General features: G+C 41.0%; 1 protein-coding gene across 4 annotated transcripts in view; it reads left to right on the plus strand.

Moving 5' to 3' along the window:
• DGKZ (diacylglycerol kinase zeta) overlaps window positions 1-20771 on the plus strand; it is an 821282-nt gene that overhangs the window by 740307 nt on the left and 60204 nt on the right. For all 4 annotated transcript variants that reach the window (XM_053720300.1, XM_053720299.1, XM_053720298.1 and 1 more), the window contains one exon: window positions 886-1006. In XM_053720300.1, the coding sequence (XP_053576275.1) occupies window positions 886-1006 (121 nt within the window). The remainder of the gene's footprint in view (window positions 1-885; window positions 1007-20771) is intronic.

Raw genomic sequence — 20771 nt, forward strand, 5'->3', positions numbered from 1 at the left:
ACGAACTAAGAGACCCGGTAACATACTTAGCCTGACGATTGACTACCCACGATTCATGGACTTTTTACATCCCAGAGGTCCGACGAGGTCCTCATTCCCCCCCCCTTTCCCCTCTCCTCTTGACTTCTCCCCCCTTCTTCCCTCTCCCTGAGAATACACTGTACTGTATCTATCACAAATTAGATTTCAAATGGTATAACTGTCTACTTAATGTTTCCGTCCTCTAGAGTGGAAGGAATGTTGTATATATGAATATTTTGATAAGATTTGTAATCAGACCTTTGTGTTCAAATGTTGTATATGTGTCACTAAGCGTAGGGGTCCTGCGAGTCCCCAAATGCTATTTGTTATGTTAAAACCAAATAAAAATTACTTTTAAAAAATCAAAACAAGGATATGTTGTTAGCTGTTCCATTGGTACATGTAATATGACAGAAGACCAAGTTAGTTTATTGAAGGTGTAAAGGGGTGAACTGCAAAAATAAATAAATTGGTACAAATAACTTGAAGACTCATAGTTCAAAAACCAGAGTGTTCAAGATTAAAATATGCTACACAGTGTATAATGGACTTGTTGATGATACATGAAAAAAATATACAAAGATCAACATGAAGCTGATAATGAAACCTAACTACAAAGTAGATGATAATTTTCATCAAAAAGATTTGATTAACCAAAATGTAGCGAACAACTAAAACAATGTAATTAATAAGCAGATGAGAGGTGTAAAATATATCCATATAAAAAACATGGTAATACTCCTGGATGTTCATATTTTATAAAAAGGTGAAACAGTACATAGTGCGCTGGCGGCAATGACTGAGGCTACAGTGCTGGTCATTATCGTTTGTCTCATTTCAGTCTTTGCTCTGTTTGTTTTCCAGTTTCGGGAGGCACACCGTGCTGGGGGCAACTTGATGTTGCAAGACGCTGATGGGCGCACTGTCCTGCATCAAGCAGTAATGTCTGGGAGTAAAGAGATTGTAAAGTATATAATTGAGCATGGTAAGTTAAGAGCTCTGCACAATGAATGTTCTCATTACCAAACAGTGCAGTTTGTGTACAAATAAAGTCATGATTTATTGTGGAAAATAAACTTTTGTGTAATACCATTTTAGCTTCACTCCTTAAAATGATCTGTATTAAACCACTGTTCTGAGAATTGGTTTGGTAAAGTGTCAGAGTATGATTAACTACAGATTGTAAGTCAATAAAACCCAGACTTTAATTCATTCTAAAGTCTTTACGCTTCAGTTTTTTCGACTGAAGGATAATTTATCTAAATTGAAACCCTAGAAATGCTGTAGTAATCTGATGTGTAAGACACAGGGAATAACTTCAATAGCTTTCTCTTTGTATCTCTCACCTATGGGCCTGATATTCAAAAGCTCGCCGCGTTGGAGAGAAATCAGGAAAAAAAAAAAAAATTGGAATTTTTTAGACCTGAGCGCAGAGCTTTTGAATATCAGACCCTATGTATCTTTCTTGGCTCACCTTAGTAGCACTTATTTACAAAGAAATGTTCATCCTTTGGAGAAACAGACAAAAACACAAAAGGTCCTCCTTTCTCCAACATTGGTGTGTCCGGTCCACGGCGTCATCCATTACTTGTGGGATATTCTCCTCCCCCACAGGGAAAGGCAAGGAGAGCACACAGCAAGAGCTGTCCATATAGTCCCTCCCAGGCTCCGCCCCCCCAGTCATTCTCCTTGCCGCTCTGAACAAGTAGCATCTCCTCGGGGATGGTGAGGAGTTTGTGGTGTTTAGTTGTAGTTTTTTATTCTTCTATCAAGAGTTTGTTATTTTAAAATAGTGCTGGTATGTACTATTTACTCTGAAACAGAAAGAGATGAAGAGTTCTGTTTAAAAGAGGATTATGATTTTAGCAGACAGTAACTAAAATCAGTTGCTGTTCCCACACAGGACTGTTGAGATGAGAGAACTTCAGTTGGGGGGAACAGTTTGCAGACTTTTCTGCTTAAGGTATGACTAGCCATTTTTCTAACAAGACTGTGTAATGCTGGAAGGCTGTCATTTTCCCTCATGGGGATTGGTAAGCCATTTTCTTAATCTCAAACAGAATAAAGGGCTTATTATGGGCTATACACTGGTAGACACTCTTAAGGGCTAAATCGATTGCTTTATTTAAGTATTATATGCAGTTTGAAGTTGAATTTCACACTTTTATAACATTGGGGAACGTTTTTTAGCACCAGGCACTTGTTAAGACACCTTCCCAGTCAGGAAGGGCCTTTCTCTGTAGTAGGCAGAGCCTCATTTTCGCGCCATTACTGTGCAGTTAATTTTGAGTTCAGTACATGCAGCTGCATGTGTGTGGGTCTGGAATCCACTAAAAACGTTCCTAGAAGGCTTCATTTGATATCATATACCCCCCTGGGATTGGTGAAGTCGCAGCAAAGGCTGTAGCTGGGACTGTAAGGGGGTTAAAATTAAAAACGGCTCCGGTTTCCACATTTTAAGGGTTAACAGCTTGAAAATTGGGGTGCAATACTTTGAATGCATTAAGACACTGTGGTGAAAATTTGGTAAAGATTGGATAATTCCTTCATAGTTTTTCACATATTCAGTAATAAAGTGTGCCCTGTTTAACATTTAAAGAGACAGTAACGGTTTTGTTTTAAAACGGTTTTTGTGCTTTATTAACCAGTTTAAGCCTGTTTAACATGTCTGTACCTTCAGATAGATCATGTTCTGTATGTATGGTAGCCAATGTGGTTCCCCCTTCAAATATGTGTGATAATTGTGCCATAGCGTCCAAACAAAGTAAGGACAGTACTGTCACAAATTGTAAAGTTGCCCAGGATGATTCCTCAGATGAAGGAAGTAGACATAGTTCTACATCATCTCCTTCTGTGTCTATACCAGTTATGCCCGCGCAGGCGACCCCTAGTACTTCTAGCGCGCCAATGCTTGTTACTATGCAGCAATTGACGGCAGTAATGGATAACTCCATAGCTAATATTTTATCCAAAATGCCAGCATTTCAGAGAAAGCGTGATTGCTCTGTTTTAAACACTGTAGAGCAGGAGGGCGCTGATGATAATTTTTCTATCATACCCTCACACCAATCTGAAGTGGCAGTGAGGGAGGGTTTGTCAGATGGGGAAATTTCTGATACAGGAAGAATTTCTCAGCAGGCAGAACCTGATGTTGTGACATTTAAATCAAAATTAGAGCATCTCCGCGCATTACTTAAGGAGGTGCTATCTACTCTGGATGATTGTGACAATCTGGTCAACCCAGAAAAATTGTGCAAGATGGACAAGTTCCTTGAGGTCCCGGTGCACCCTGATGCTTTTCCGATACCTAAACGGGTGGCGGACATAGTGAATAAGGAGTGGAAGAAGCCAGGCATACCTTTTGTCCCTCCTCCTATATTTAAGAAATTGTTCCCTAAGGTCGACCCCAGGAAGGACACATGGCAAACAGTCCCTAAGGTAGAGGGGGCGGTTTCTACTCTAGCCAAGCGCACGACCATTCCTATTGAGGACAATTGTGCTTTCAAAGATCCTATGGATAAAAAATTGGAGGGTTTGCTTAAAAAGATTTTTGTACAGCAAGGTTACCTCCTTTAACCTATTTCGTGCATTATTCCTGTCACTACAGCGGCGTGGTTCTGGTTCGAGGAACTGGAAAAGCCGCTCAGTAGGGAGACTCCGTATGAGGAAGTCATGGACAGAATTCACGCACTTAAGTTAGCTAATTCCTTTATTTTAGACACCGCTTTGCAGTTAGCGAGGTTAGCGGCGAAAAATTCAGGGTTTACAATTGGGGCGCGTAGAGCGCTCTGGCTAAAGTCTTGGTCGGCGGATGTATCTTCCAAGACAAAATTGCTTAATACCCCTTTCAAAGGTAAGACCCTTTTTGGACCAGAATTGATAGAGATTATTTCAGACATCACTGAGGGAAAGGGCCATGCCCTCCCACAAGATAAACCTTTCAAGGCTAAGAATAAGTCCAATTTTCGTTCCATTCGCAATTTCAGGAACGGACCGGCTTCCAACTCGGCAGCCTCTAGACAAGAGGGTAACGCTTCCCAGACTAAACCAGCTTGGAAATCAATGCAAGGCTGGAACAAGGGTAAACAGGCCAAGAAGCCTGCTGCTGCTACCAAAACAGCATGAAGGGGTAGCCCCCGATCCGGGACCGGATCTAGTAGGGGGCAGACTCTCTCTCTTTGCTCAGGCTTAGGCAAGAGATGTTCAGGATCCCTGGACACTAGAAATAGTCTCTCAGGGTTTTCTTCTGGAGTTCAAGGAACTACCCTCAAGGGGAAGGTTCCACATGTCTAACGCGTGCAGGAGCTGTCTAACTTCTTGGGAACGATAATAGATTCTTTAAAAATGAAGATCTTCCTGACAAAAGTCAGAAAGTCAAAGCTTCTAAAGCTTGTCAAGTTCTTCACTCTATTCTGCAGCCTTCCATAGCTCAGTGCATGGTAGTAGTAGGGTTGATGGTTGCAGCAATGGACATAGTTCCTTTTGCTCAAATTCATCTAAGACCATTACAACTGTGCATGCTCAAGCAGTGGAATGGGGACTATACAGACTTGTCTCCAAAGATTCAAGTAGACCAGATGACCAGAGACTCACTCCATTGGTGGTTGTCACAGGATCACCTGTCTCAGGGAATGAGTTTCCGCAGACCAGAGTGGGTCATTGTCACGACCGACGCCAGTCTATTAGGCTGGGGCGCGGTCTGGGATTCCCTGAAAGCTCAGGGTCTATGGTCTCGGGAAGAGTCTCTTCTCCCGATAAACATCCTGGAACTGAGAGCGATATTCAATGCTCTCCGGGCTTGGCCTCAACTAGCGAAGGCCGGATTCATAAGATTCCAGTCAGACAACATGACGACTGTAGCTTACATCAACCATCAGGGAGGAACAAAGAGTTCCTTGGCGATGAGAGAGGTATCCAAGATCATCAAATGGGCGGAGGATCACTCCTGCCATCTATCTGCAATTCACATCCCAGGAGTAGACAACTGGGAGGCGGATTATCTGAGTCGTCAGACTTTCCATCCGGGGGAGTGGGAACTCCACCCGGAGGTTTTTGCCCAGTTGACTCAATTATGGGACATTCCAGACATGGATCTGATGGCGTCTCGTCAGAACTTCAAGGTTCCTTGCTACGGGTCCAGATCCAGGGATCCCAAGGTGACTCTAGTGGATGCATTAGTGACGCCTTGGACGTTCAACCTAGCTTATGCATTTCCACCGTTCCCTCTCCTTCCCAGGCTTGTAGCCAGGATCAAACAGGAGAAGGCCTCAGTGATTCTGATAGCTCCTGCGTGGCCACGCAGGACTTGGTATGCAGACCTGGTGAATATGTCATCGGCTCCACCATGGAAGCTACCTTTGAGAACAGGATCTTCTAGTGCAAGGTCCATTCGAACATCCAAATCTAGTTTCTCTCCAGCTGACTGCTTGGAAATTGAACGCTTGATTTTATCCAAGCGCGGGTTTTCAGATTCAGTGATAGATACTCTGGTCCAAGCCAGAAAACCTGTGACTAGAAGGATTTACCATAAAATATGGAAAGGATATATCTGTTGGTGTGAATCCAAGGGATTCTCATGGATTAATATTCCCAGGATCCTCTCCTTTCTAACAAGAAGGTTTGGATAAGGGATTGTCAGCGAGTTCTCTAAAAGGACAGAGATCTGCTTTATCTGTCTTGTTACACAGACGACTGGCAGCTGTGCCAGATGTACAAGCTTTTGTACAGGCTTTGGTCAGAATCAAACCTGTTTACAGACCTTTGACTCCTCCCTGGAGTCTAAATTTAGTTTTTTCAGTTCTTCAAGGGGTTCCATTTGAACCCTTACATTCCATAGATATCAAGTTACTATCTTGGAAAGTTCTGTTTTTGGTTGCTATTTCTTCTGCTAGAAGAGTTTCTGAACTATCTGCTTTGCAGTGTGATCCACCCTATCTGGTGTTCCATTCAGATAAGGTTGTTTTGCGTACCAAGCCTGGTTTTCTTCCAAAAGTTGTTTCCAACAAGAATATTAACCAGGAAATAGTTGTCCCTTCTTTGTGTCCGAATCCAGTTTCAAAGAAAGAACATTTGTTACACCATTTAGATGTAGTCCGTGCTTTAAAGTTCTATTTAGAAGCAACAAAGGATTTCAGACAAAACTTCTTTTTTGTTTGTCGTTTATTCTGGTAAGAGGAGAGGACAAAAAGCTACTGCTACCTCTCTTTCTTTCTGGCTGAAAAGCATTATCCGATTGGCTTATGAGACTGCCGGACGGCAGCCTCCTGAACGAATCACAGCTCACTCTACTAGGGCTGTGGCTTCCACATGGGCCTTCAAGAACGAAGCTTCTGTTGATCAGATATGTGAGGCAGCAACTTGGTCTTCTCTGCACACTTTTGCCAAATTCTACAAATTTGATACTTTTTGCTTCTTCTGAGGCTATTTTTGGGAGAAAGGTTTTGCAAGCCGTGGTGCCTTCTGTTTAGGTAACCTGATTTGCTCCCTCCCTTCATCCGTGTCCTAAAGCTTTGGTATTGGTTCCCACAAGTAATGGATGACGCCGTGGACCGGACACACCAATGTTGGAGAAAACAGAATTTATGCTTACCTGATAAATTACTTTCTCCAACGGTGTGTCCGGTCCACGGCCCGCCCTGGTTTTTTAATCAGGTTTGAAAAATTTCTCTCTCTATACACTGCAGTCACCACGGCACCCTATAGTTTCTCCTTTTTTTCTCCTAACCGTCGGTCGAATGACTGGGGGGGCGGAGCCTGGGAGGGACTATATGGACAGCTCTTGCTGTGTGCTCTCCTTGCCTTTCCCTGTGGGGGAGGAGAATATCCCACAAGTAATGGATGACGCCGTGGACCGGACACACCGTTGGAGAAAGTAATTTATCAGGTAAGCATAAATTCTGTTTTTCTGAGACTCATAAGTTTCGCCTCATTACCTTTTGATTCTTAAGTACTCTATGGATGTAGCTTAAAATTCCAGATTAACAAGGTTGGATAAAGGTACGGGGGCCACCATATATAAAATATGGTTCCTTTAGCTTTACAGACCCTCTTGTAGTAGCCTGTGGTACCATGTAATAGATATTTCAATACATGGGGGTGCTGAGTATCATCATGCTAAATTTTCCATGTATAATTATGTTGCAGACAAAGCAGACTTAGCAATTGACTAAACTCCCCACCACTACAATGGGCTCAATTTATCAAGCGTCGGCCAACAGGGGCGTACATATGCGCCCCTCTCCACCGCAGCTCGCCTCTGGCAGGCAGAATTCTGTTGGACAGCATTGCACAAGAGCGCCGCCCCTGCCCACGCACATCCAATCACACGCGTGCAGGAGCTGTCAATCTCCTTGGCCGGATGAGAATGTGGAGATTAAAATTCACCACTTAAAGGGACAGTCAACACACGACACAACAGGATTTCATATGTTTGTAACGCAAACGAAGATCCACCTGCACCGCCTCCCTTCTCTATTACCTCTATCCTTCTCCTAGTAATCTTTCCAAATACATTCGTTAACCTACTCGAAATATGTCCGCCAAACTCCTCCCCTTCCTCCTCCTTCCCCATCTCTATTCCAATTCAGGCTAGTTCATGTAGGGATTGATGATGCGCTCGATATGTCATTGTGTATGGGTATTTGTAATTCAGTCAGATCAGAAACAGCAATCATACTTGTCACAGCAAATTCATTTGTTAGCTTTCAAAAATTTAAAACGAGCATTTGCTAATCTAAAAATCATAGGTATTTATAAAAAAATTGATCATTAAATATCTATTATTTTATTTCTTATTGTTTGAACCTTATTTCCAACAGCAGATCATTATTTTCACACATAATGAAACTGAATGTATATATATATATATATATATATATATATATATATATATATATATATATATATATATATACAACTCGATAATTATAAATTCATGCTTTTTTTTCAATATCAATTAACAATACATTCATAATAAACTTTTAATTTGTTCCTTTTGTGTATTTAGAAATGATACTATACTATATTAAAATAATCTGTAATACACTGCAATACAAATTAATATATACATATACCAAATTATATAATATATATATATATATATTATATATACATATCTCTCTCTCTCTCTCTCTCTATATATATATATATATATATATATATATATATATATATATATATATATATATACATATTTTTAAAAAGTAACACATATTAAATGATAAATATATATATTTTTTTATATTTGGACCTAAAGTCTAGAGTAGAAATAGATAGTTTTAATAAATCATGTTATGTGCATATATTTGAATTCAAGAATAAAAGAGGCACAGAAGCGTGAAAGTTAGAAAATCAATTTTTTTATTGCATGAAAAAAAATTAACGTAATTGAGAATACTTATTGTAAGAACGTTAATCGATGTGTTATAAATAATATACAATACTATTTGAATCGATTAAAAGTGCCTGTAAATCAATATCATCATTAGTAAAAATATATTTATACACAGTATATTATAATTCAGTTACTATGAGGAGTTTATAATTATGTTAAAAATGCAATATATTTATAATAAATCGATATAGATGACAATTCAGAAGTGCAAAAACAACGCTTGTAGTGAAGGTGACAATTACCTATTATAATCGTAATAAGGTTCTGTTAAAAAATATTATGCGTCGGAAACTATTGGGGAAATAAAGTTCCGCTTTTTTGGTTCCTACTGAATCGCGCATGCTTTAAACGCCGTGAACGAGTTTGAAGATTCTGACCGAGGATTCCATTCTGATTGGAGGATGGCTTGAAAGGGAAGGTTAATACTTAAAGGTGGGGGGAGTTTGGTGGCTATATTTCGAGTAGATTAACGGATGTATTTGGAAGGATTATTAGCACAAGGAAAGAGGTAATAGAGAAGGGAGGCGGTGCAGGCAGATCTTCGTTTGCATTACAAACATGAAATCCTGCTGTGTCGGGTGTTGACTGTCCCTTTAAGAGGTGCAGATGAGTTAGGGAAGCAGCGGTCTGATGACCCCTGCTTGATAAATACGGACTGCAGTTTCTCTTGTGAGAACCTGCAGTCGTAGGTAGGCGAGGCCTTTGATAAATCGAGCCCAATATGTAAGGTTATTGGTAGGTCCTTTTGCCAAGCTCTAGTATAGATGGGAAGTTATGATAGATTAGGTCTATTAAGAAGGGAGAACAATAATGAAAATGTGTGAGATTCATGAGTAGAGTGGTGTAGTTTAGTTGTCTATTTATGCATTTAGATAAATTGATTTAATTGGTAACAGCATAGCCAAGGAATAAAAAAGGTTGCCTTGCTAAGTGTTGTTCCTGGTAGAAAAAAATAAAAAAAGCACACATTTACCCTGACCCTAGCAGTAGGTTTATTATAAAGAATATTGATCCTTTTGATATCTAAATATGTGGGAGATATTAAATTAACATAATGTTAGGAATATCCTGTGAAGTCTGTCAAAATGCCTTTTTGGCATCTGTTGATAGTAAAATAAAGGCAACATTGTGTAATGGAAGTAGCCAGTTAAGTGGAGATCTTTTGTAGTATTGTCCTTGGTAGGTTAGCTAGAATTCTAAAATACATCTTCATATCTACGATAAGTAGAGATATAAGTAGAAAAAAAAAACGGGTGATCTGAGGATTTCCCCACCTTAGGTAACACAGAGAAATGTGTCTCTAACATATAATGAACGTGTGAAAACATTCAGCAAATGATACCTAGAAGGTTCTACATGATTTTTATGATTTACTATTAAAACTGTCAGGTCCCAGGCTTTTCTATTAGTTAATTGGATCCAATGGTGTCTAACATAGAAGTTGGATGTTCTAAAGAGTTGACCATGTCATGCTTGAGACCAGGCACATCAGGAAAAGATATTCATGGCAAAATTTTGAATGGATAAGATTATCCCATGTTGGATTTAAATGTAATAATTCCAAATAGTATGATCAGAGGATTGGTGTAGCCTCTGTTCTGTTGGTTGTCATATAGATTATTTAGGTTTATGAGCATACAACTTATAACATTTGTTCATCAGTACTCTGGCCATGAATTTTCCAGCCTTGTTATTCTTGGCATAATATATTGGAAAGGAAAAACTCCTGTTTTGGGGTGTTAATGTTAAGATTATTAATTGTTGTTTAGTGGATTGAAGTTCTTCTAATCTAGCAGTATTTAGAAGGATGTAATTTGTGTAGACAATGTATACAAATTATTTAATGAAATAAAGAGGCATGTTTTTTTCCTGGCTAATTTAGTTTTATAAGCTTTCACCTATATTGTTTATGTTCTGATATAACGTTTATGGGATTACCGCAATATAAAAGAGTCAGTATCAGGGGTATTGTTAATTTGAAAGAACACTTGAATGGACCTCCCAAATTTTACCACAATGAGAAGATCAATAAATATTTATCTAATCCCTACTGGAATATCTGTTACACATTCCAACTGTTGAAACAGAATCTTGCAAGTGTCTATCTGCTGCACCTGCTATAGCTCCTAAAAAGCTTTGAGGCCCAAACCTTCTAATAATGCTCCACTGCGAAATTTACTACTCAAATTTAAAAAAAATAAAATGCAAAGGAGGATATAATGCTTCTTGACCGTCAGCAAAATTGTATGACATATGATAATCATTCCCTCCTAATTTTTCTGACTCGCTCCCAAAACACATCAACCCCTCAACTCACTTCTCCATTCAAAAACATGGACCATTTACTAGTGTTTGATAGATTACATCTCTGCTTCACCTGGATTATGAGTAACAGGTGTAAGCAACCAGTCCCCACCCTCCCCTTGGCACATGTCACCTGAAAAAGACAGTTACAACATTAATGGGGTTCCTTTAAATACATCCAGAACATTCCACACTTTATCATTGCTTATTCTAGGTTTCTTAAATTCATTTTTAAAATCATATTTAGCATTGATTGTATGCTAATTTTAAATTATATCATAGACGCATCAGTTTTAAAAGTGTGTCACTGTGTCAAATCAGTCATTTTTGGTTTCCAAAACAAAAAAAAAACATCCCACACACAACTAGATATGCTACGTTAAGTTAGTTTGTAATTTAAAAAAAAATAGTGTATAAAAGTATATAGGTTTAGTTTTAAAAAAATTAAAAAATGTTGTTGTACAGTGCCGCAGTAGATTTTGATGCAGTGCACTGCAGACGTGTTGTATGTTTTGTTTTTGTTTTTTAACTTTTATTTATAACCAATAAAGGGTGCAAAGTTACAAGAAGCCTCTCCAGCCCACCTCGCAGGGTGCGCCAAGAAGGCAGATATAACAATACAGACGGCTGTGATTTCATACAGTAATAGATATGCAACTTTTAAATTTTTCAGTAGGTAAACCAGTGCTCTAATGGATATGGATTTGCACCATTACATTGGGGTTTTTAACATTATTAACAAATAAACAAACCTTCACAAAACAGGGGAGGCAAAGAGGGGGGGCAGGGAGAGGAAAACCGGGGAAAGGGAAGGGTAGACTGGTAAAGGGTGGGGGGGGACAAACACACATAGGACCTAGGACATAAAACAGGAGAGACAGGAGGCAAGGAAGGGGAGGTCAGGAGAGCGGGAGGGGTAGAGCGGTGAGGAATGGGGGGACATAGCGAGTGTGTATAGGAATAGCGTATCAGGATGCTACACATGTATTTGGGCTACATAAATTAACCATACTGGCAGACATGTTTAAAAAATTAATAGCTCTCCTGGTCAGCGTAAAAGATACATTGGAGCTCCCATTGATATTCAATTTTCCACATTTAAAAGTGGAGATGTCTACGGATTAACATATGTATATAAGAGTTTGCGATATCCTGAGTGTGGAAACCCATAAACTATCTGTGATATCGCTATACATTATTGAGAGGTTGCTCACATTTAAAGTTACTGGTATTTGCAGTGTTCTCTAAGCGCTGACTGGGGTATAATGCGGCTACAGATTTAAGAGTTACTTATGCAACGTGTTTTGACCCCTCAAATAATCGCAGAGCTTGGCATGCTCGATTGTGTATTTCTACATTTCTCACCATCCCACCCACCGCCTCCCCTAGGGGGAGAAGAAACAACTAAACAATAAGTAGGCAGCAACAATATTAGCACATCGAGAACTAAGCAGATCATTAGCACAAGAAGTCACTAGCTAGCGAGTTCTCCCTACTCCTATGCATTTTTGTCATCTGATATGCGGTGTAAGAAAATAATGACGGTTAGGAAATCTCTATGCATCACATCTAAATATGTGTGTTGTCGCTATCTACGATCAGGCTTGTAGCTTCTATTGGTTAAGCTAATAAATACCTCTTGTTAATGGCCGTGGGATCACAATATCTTCAGAGCTATATTCTACTCGATATGCCTAATATATAAGTATGAAAGTGAGATATCTTAATATTGCCCAGGTGGAGACACACCATCTCAAGGTCCAATATACCTTCACTGGGCATTTTGTGTTAGATATACCATGCGGGCTAATAGCGAGATAAACAGTGGGGTCAGGTTTGTCTCTTAGAATTTGAAGCCAGATAAATATTGGAGGTGGGGAAATATTCATGCTTCCTATCCGGCTATGTGTAATATCACTATCAACGAATATAACCAGTGAGTGCTTTAAGGGGTCTGAATTGAGGATGACCTGTTAGCTGGCTAGAAATACTTTACCCAGAGACACAGGGCTAGAAATCCCAACAGAGAGATTACATGGCGTACAAATTCCTAACTGTTCCTTGCTATGATGGTGGTTTACATGAAAACTGTACAATTTGCAGCATAATGGTGTTACTTGCATGAAACATATGAATTCTAAGAGCAAAAAAAAAAACAACTAACCAGGTGGTAAAAATATCTATATGGAGAACAAGGAAATAAACCTCAACACACTCTAGAAATATGAACAGAATGTTAAGCTCAACACTAGTTGCTGTTTGATGCACTGTATGTCCGATACAACTGTTCAAGCTATCATCATGCAGGGTTCTTTGTAACAGTCTCTTTTGCTTGTGGACAGCTTTAGTTATAAAAGTACTTGTAGCTTCGTAGTTAGCCCAAGGGAGTCCAAGAATAGTGGACAGCAATGTGTACTAATAAACCGATCAGGGGTGCAGCTGATCTCCAATGTGCCGCGACCCAATGACATCTAAAGTCATGCAGGAACATAGTATGATCAGACAAGCCCATGATCCCAGTGAGGTGTAGTCCTCAGAGCTCAAGTTAATTTGGATCGCAGCTCTTATGGTCATCTGTCAAACCTTAGTCGTTACCGGACAAAAAGACCTGGTTGACTTTACACTACTCCACATGCCCCAAACTGGGACTCCAAAGCAGTGTGTCCCTTGACCGGTGCATAACAGATTGTTAATCAACCGACTCCTGTAGCAAGCCGTACCCGATTCTGCTTCCACCAGCAGCACTGCAGCCAGCTAACACACAACACAGGGCGGCCTGGGAAAAGTAATCCCCTTGAGAAAAAACGCTGTGGACATTGATGAGCGCGTGTAAGTGCGTTGTTTTCGCCTATGTTGTAGGTAGGTGAGCATATCGGGGTCAGCTTAGTGCAATGTCCTGAGTGATGGAGCTGCAGCGGGTCAGCAGAGTAAGGCAGCGTAGGACAAATTCCACTGTTTCCTCGAGCAGTACCGGCAACTGTAGTACAAGAAGCTGCGGGCTCTAACAGCTCTTGTGTGAAGTTTGAAGTGCTACTTGCTCTCCCATCATCCAAGATGGGGTTCACTGCTTCTTGCTCCAGGGTTGGCGCCAACTCTTTCCCAGCACATCGCCGAGCCCCGCCATTAGGGGTCCGGGCCAGTTGCTGCCGAATTACTTCACTTAGGCTTGAGCATTGAGCAGTGAGGGAATCAAATAAGGGTGTGAAAATGTCCGAGATTTTAGTCAGCAATGGTTCCGCTGCACACTGCATGGTTATGGCGGGTACATGCGGTGAGTACCGTCGACACGGTAAAGTCTTAAATGTTTCTTTGATGTGCCTTCCGGGGTAGAAGAGATGGATTTTCTTCTGTTCGTATGAGGTTCCCGGACAGCTTAGTCTTTCAAGGGAGGCACGAATGGCAGGGGATAGTGGCAGTTATTCTAACTAATCCAAGTTTTTCTGCGGAGCAAAAGAAATCTGCCACCATCTTAGAGAGCCGCCCACCGGAAGTCCCCGTGTTGTATGTTTTTAAGTATACAATGAGAAAAATCTAGGTACAAGTTTTAATGCAAATCAACAGGTTTGCTTGATTTCATATAAGGGCTTTAGATGATATGATGTACCAGAGTTGTGTAATAGTTAAGTGACCAGACATCGCTATTTTTTAGGGACACTCCTGAATGGGGTCAGTCTGTTCTTATTTTTTTTTTTAAATGGGTGAGCTATGCTGTCCCAGAATTTGTCTGAATGGGTTTTGTGTACTTTGTTCTAGTGTGTAAATGGCAAGAACCAACCTAACTTTCCATAAAATGAGCTGTAGTTACTTCTCCAATCCAGCAGGGGTGCTATTGTGTATAACTGTTTAAATTCCCAGTGACAGCATGAAGTGGTAGTTCACTTGCTCTTTGCCTTGTTGAGGATGGCTGGCATGAAGCTGGTGGAGGAGGGTAAAATGAGCCTGGTCTACGGCTTGCTTCAGCAGGATGACAGAGCGGGGGCAGTCCCTAGTGGCTGCAGAGTGAGGCAGGGTAGCTCTGGTGATATTCATAGTGGTGATCATTGCGTGTCTGCTTCTGATATATATGGACCATCTGTGCCCGGTGCAGTGTATGCAGAGGTGAAGTAGTTATATACCTAAATACTATAGCAGGGCATATTGGTGATCAATACTTGTCTTCTGCTGCTATACAGGGACCATCTGTTCAAGGTACAGTGTGTGCAGAACTAGGGTAGTTCTATACTTATATACTATATCAGGGCACAGAAAGTATAAAAAGACACATGAATAACAAATACACATGCCACCTTGGCAAAGAGGGCAGAGTGAGCCAGAATATGAGTCATAGGTACTTCCAGGGTGATGTGTGTGTGTAGCCATTTCTCTGGATGTTAAGTGTTTTTACTAAACAATTGTATTGTTTTACCAGAACTCAGTGTCATACTTTTGTTTTACAAAACAGAAAAGAATGTATTGAGTACTGATATTAATATGAATAAGTTTATTACAACAGTATGTGAGTGTAGACGTCAGAAAAACAAACTGGAAATTGTAAGCATATGTTTCCAGTTTGTATGACAAATAAATCATGCTACCCTGAAAATAAACCTTATACGCCTTTCATTAATTAGCTAGATTGTAGCATATGTTGTGTTCCACTGATCACACAAATCCTTTTACTTTATTTATTTTGTACTACACTGTGAAGGAATGACCGTTTATTGATATTTATTTATGTGCTGGACAATTCATGCACTTAAAACAAGTCAGCTATGAGAATATATTAACATGATAGCTAACATGCCTATATCTTTTATGTCAGTAGTTGATGGTGTACAGTAGACATCGATCACCACGGGGGAAAAAAATCTTTGATTTTATCCTATATTATTTCATGCAGTCGTTCGGTTCAACAGAATTTTGACAACATAATTTGATCATTACCAAAAATTAATTAACCCTTTATTTCCTGGGTGGAACGACTCCAGGACAGTAGAGGAGCAGCTGGAGAGTAGCTAAAACTTAAAGTAGTAGTTGGGGCTACTGCTACAAGGTGGGGTGTCAGGACTAGTCAGTAGCAATTTGTAAATGAGGGATATCAGTCGCCTCTGAGGACTATTTGCGATACATAGTCGTTCATATGGAGTGGGGTCTCTGGTCAATTGGTCTTTACATTTAAGATGTGTTATGTAGTGTACTAATTGATTATATCTCAGCCATGAGGTGAATATGGGGTCATTTATTTCTTTCATTTGATTCTGAGTTTTAAATCCCCCGTTTTCTATAGCGTTAAAGAGACATCCTTCTTTTAGAGTGTAAGGGGTATGCAATCTAGATCCCAGTTTGTGATATGGTAGTGCAGGGTTTTCCAATATAGGCAACAAAGGTGAGAATCCTCGTGTAATGTGGACAGAGGACGAGGCTACTCTGTCCCATTCAGTTAACACGTCTTTTAGTATAGGGTATTTGTTTAGGACTCTGGGGGCGCTGTGTCGTGGGTATCCAGGCCAATGTGCCTACATTGTTAATTCCCCAAATATGGCTATCTATTCTAACCCACAATTTGTGATTTCCATTTTGTGACCATTCTACAATGTGTTGCAGAGCTATTGCCGTTTATAAGCTTTCAGGTCAGGGAAACCCAACCCCCCTCTATCCCTAGGGAGGTACATTGTCCTTTGCGGTATTCTGGGCCTAGTGTCCACCCATACAAACTGTTCTAACAACCTCTGCATTTGTGGGATGAAGTCTTCCGGTAGGGAGATCGGAATAGTTTGCAAAATATATAGAATGCGTGGTAGCACATTCATTTTAATGACCCCTATTTTGCCAAGCCATGAAAGTGGTTTGTTCTTCCAGGACGAGAGATCATTAGTGATGTCCTGCTTTAATTTCAAATAGTTTTCTTTGAATATGTCTTGGTGTTTTTGCGGAATATAAATGCCCAGGTATTTTAGCTTTGTTGTGGATATTGGGATATGATATGTGTCTCGAAGCATGTCTATGTGTTCTTGAGGGGCGCTAATGTTGAGTAACTCCGATTTCCCCAAATTTAAGTGGAAGTTTGAGACCATTCCGTAGTTATTTAGTTCCCTAAGGAGTTCAGGTACTGATGTGTGTATGTTCGTGAAGGTGTACAGAATGTCGTCCGCATAAAGTGCCTGTTTATGTTCAATGTCGCCCAGTTGGATCCCTGTGATTTTGTCATTTCGCCGAATCTTCTGTGCTAGGGCTTCTATAGTTAGGGAAAACAGTAATGGAGACAGGGGGCACCCCTGTCTGGTTCCATTTGTTATTTTGAACGGTTCTGAAAGCGTGCCGTTCACCATCACTCGGGCTCCCAGGTCGGAGTACAGCTAGAACACCATATTCAGGAAACTCTCCCCGAAGTTCATCGATCGCATCACTCGGCGCAGAAAAGGCCAACCGACCCGGTCGAAGGCCTTCTCTGCATCGGTCGAGAAGAGGACCATAGGCACACCTTCAACTCTTGCATAGTTTGTCAGCTGTAGGATCTTGGTGGTGTTGTCGCGTGCCTCCCTACCCGGGATGAAATCCACCTGTTCTGGAGAAATCAAATTTGGTAGAAATTTGTTGAGGCGCTTTGCCAGAATTTTAGCTAGTAGTTTAATGTCTGTGTTTAGTAGGGATATTGGTCTAAAATTTTCTGGGGTTGTGGGTTCCTTACTCGTTTTGGGGATAACCTTTATGTGTGCCTCTAGCATGGATTTCATCAGTTTGGGGCATTATCGTAAATTATTAAATAATTGGAGTAAGCTTGGGGCCAACATAGGAAGAAATGCCTTAAAGTATCTAGGTGTGAGTCCATCAGGACCCGGACATTTCCCCTTGGGGAGATCCCTAATTGCGTCAGTCAATTCCTCTAAGGTAATTGGGGCGTCTAAGGTGTCCGTGTCTGCGTCATCAAGTTGGGGCAAATCCAGGTCAGAGAGGTATTCGTCAATTTGATTTTCCGTATTAGGAGGTGGGTCTACAGTCTGTGTCCCATCTGTTTTGTTAGACAAATTATATAGTTTGCTATAGTAGGTGTGAAAAGCCTCTGCGATCTGTTTGCTACCCTCAATCTTGGAGCCATCTTTCGCTTTTAAGTGATGTATATAAGCTTTAAGCTGTGATCTACGGATCGATCTAGCCAACAACCTGCCTGGCTTATTGCCCCTCTCATAGTACTGCTGTTTGGTCCAGAACAGTCGTCGTCAGAATGGTTTTTGAGGTCTAGCCTTGCCATTGTAATGCTGGCTTTGATTGTTTTGTCAGACGGTTTGAGCTTATGTTTGGCCTCCAGGGCAGAGATTGCGGTCAGTAGTTGTGTGTGTTTTTCTCTATGTATTCTAATCTGCCTTGCTTTGTGTTTAAGAAATACACAGCGGATAACACACTTGTGTGCTTCCCATGTATTTGGCAGGGAGGTACTCGTGGGGTCATTGATTGAGAAGTATTCAGTTAGGGACTTGCCTACTTCCTCAGCTATGGGTGGCGATTCCAATAAGGAATCGTCCAATCTCCAGATATATGTTGTTGGGGGAATGTCAGGCCATGTCACATTGCATATCACGGGTGCATGATCGGACCATGTAATGGTACCTATCTCACAGTCCGCTGTCAAGTCAAGTCCTATAGAGTCCGTAAAGAAATAGTCGATGCGTGAGTATTTGTCGTGTGGGGGGGAAAAGTATGTGTAGTCACGGTCCGTTGGGTGTAGTGTTCTCCACATGTCGTGGAGTTGAATATTGGCGAGAGACGCCCTTACACTCTTAGTGGATCTGCGGGGTATATTGGATGACCCGTTAGACGTGTCAAGAAGTGGGTCCAATGGAAGATTCAAGTCCCCTGCTACAAACGTGGGGCCTTTGGAGTGGTCTAGTAATATCTTGGTAACACGCTTTACGTATTGGTGTTGGGCTGTGTTTTGTGCGTATATGCAAGCCAGTGTGATAGGATGGGTATATAGTGTGCCTTGTATTAGTAAGTACCGACCCTCAGGGTCTTTTTCAACATGGTCGACTCTGATTGGTACTGTTTTGTGTATTAATATGCCCACCCCCACCTTCTTTTCAGAGCCGGATGAAAAGTAGGTAGAAGTGTATGTACTATCTAACCATTTTGGCTCTTTACCCCTACGGAAATGAGTCTCCTGAATAAAGACAATTTGGCTATTTAAACGTTTAAATTCTTTAAGGGCGATTGACCTCTTACCTGGACTGTTTAGTCCCTTTGCGTTTATTGAGACGAGTGTGAGGCCATGGGATCCGAATCTGCTCTTCTTCGGATCCATTCTAGGGAAGAAAAAAAAAAAGGGGGGGGGGGAATATAAAGAAGGGAAGGGAGAGAGGTTAAAGAGTAAAGTTGGGAAAGTAGGGTTATATTATGTGCCGTGGAGAGAGAAACAAGATTGAGAAAATAGATAACCAGGATTTTATTGCTCTTTAGATAATTAACTGCCCGACACTAAGGGCAGGGTGAATATATTTTGTTAATGTAACAATAGCTTTCCCTGTTGAAGAGATATCTTTTAGATACCAGAATGAACAGGTCAAAGAAAGCGAAACAAACAATTTAGTGTCAGTTGGGGTAGTATCCCCAAAGTGTACAACTTTTGACTATATGTATTTACAGAAACCCTAATGCATTGGTCTAATTTAAAAAAGGAGAAAGTGCTCTGAAATTAACTGGTCTGTGCTAGGTTGTAAACTAGGGGGGAAAGATCCGTGATATATTGAGGAGACATTTATACAGCCTTATATGGGTACCTACGCTCCAGTGTCCTAGATGGGCCTCGGGGTCTAAAATAGTTTGTCTCTTGGTAAAGTCTTTTGCGGTAAACTGTCCATAAGGGAAGCCTTCCGCTGTTTTTACTTGTGGGGTATAAGGTTGGGAAGGGAGGGGAGGGGGAAGGGGTTGAATTGGGATGGGTATGATAAGGGAGAGGGGAAATTTGCATTTACATGGCTATACTCTATAGCACAGAGCGTATATAAGACCAAACTGTATTTTAACCTATTAACATAACAATTTCAAACCTTCCTTGAGCAGGGGGACATCATAGGAGGGATCGAACCGGCATGACCCTCAATATTATACAGTGAGGGCTAGCTGGTATGGTTTATGTCCGTGGAGGACCTCAAGAACTGTTTCCCTTTTTTGTCATATCCATCAGTAGTTTCCAACTACAGTCGAAAGCCCATTGTCCTCTGCTGAGCAGAAACTTGGAGAGTCAAATTTCCTTCTCAGAGGATCCATTAGTCCTGCTCAGGTGTGTTGATGTCCTCTGAGTTCTTTTGCCGCCCAGAAACGGCCTCTTCGTTGTCGATTGCAAGAGCAGCATAGAAGGCCTGTGGATCCCCTCCCGGCCTGTAAACTGCTGATTTGTTGTTATGGGTCGCCATCAGTGAGACCGGGAAGCCCCATCGGTACTGCACTTTATTTTCTCTGAGAATAGAAGTAATATGGCCCAGTTCTTTTCTTTTCTGTAATGTCACTGGCGATAGGTCCGAAAAAAGTTGGATTTTTTTTCTCCCGCATGTGTTATAGATTGTTTGGCTCTGGCACATTTAGGTATCTCCTCCTTTTCTTTAAAGCTTAGGAATTTAATTATTATGTCCCTGAGCGGACCTTTGGGTGGTGGTTTAGGCCGGAGTGCCCTGTGTGCTCGCTCCAGTGCAATCTCTGAGGAGTTAGGTGTGCCTTTTATTGTTCGGAAGAGGCTCTGCAAGTACCCCTCTATAGCAGGCGGGTGTATAGATTCAGAAATACCTCTGACCCTTATGTTGTTTCTGCGGCAGCGGTTTTCAAGGTCCTCCAGTTTGTCAGAGAGGACCTGCATATCTACATGTTGCTGTTGTATTTCTATGCTATTGCGTTGCACTGTGGTTGCCATTGATCCCTGTTCTATTTCTGTTTTGGTCACTCTGCTTTCAAGGACATTGATATCTTTTTTTAGGTCGCCAAAAAGGCTCCTCATCTCTTGGAGCACTCCCTGTATGTCCTCTTTTGATGACAGATAGCGTAAGTCTTCTTTAGTTAAAGGTTGTGATTGCTCTGCAATTTGTGGGGT

Source organism: Bombina bombina, chromosome 7 (assembly GCF_027579735.1).
Source record: "Bombina bombina isolate aBomBom1 chromosome 7, aBomBom1.pri, whole genome shotgun sequence".
Classification (NCBI taxonomy): Eukaryota; Metazoa; Chordata; class Amphibia; order Anura; family Bombinatoridae; genus Bombina; species Bombina bombina.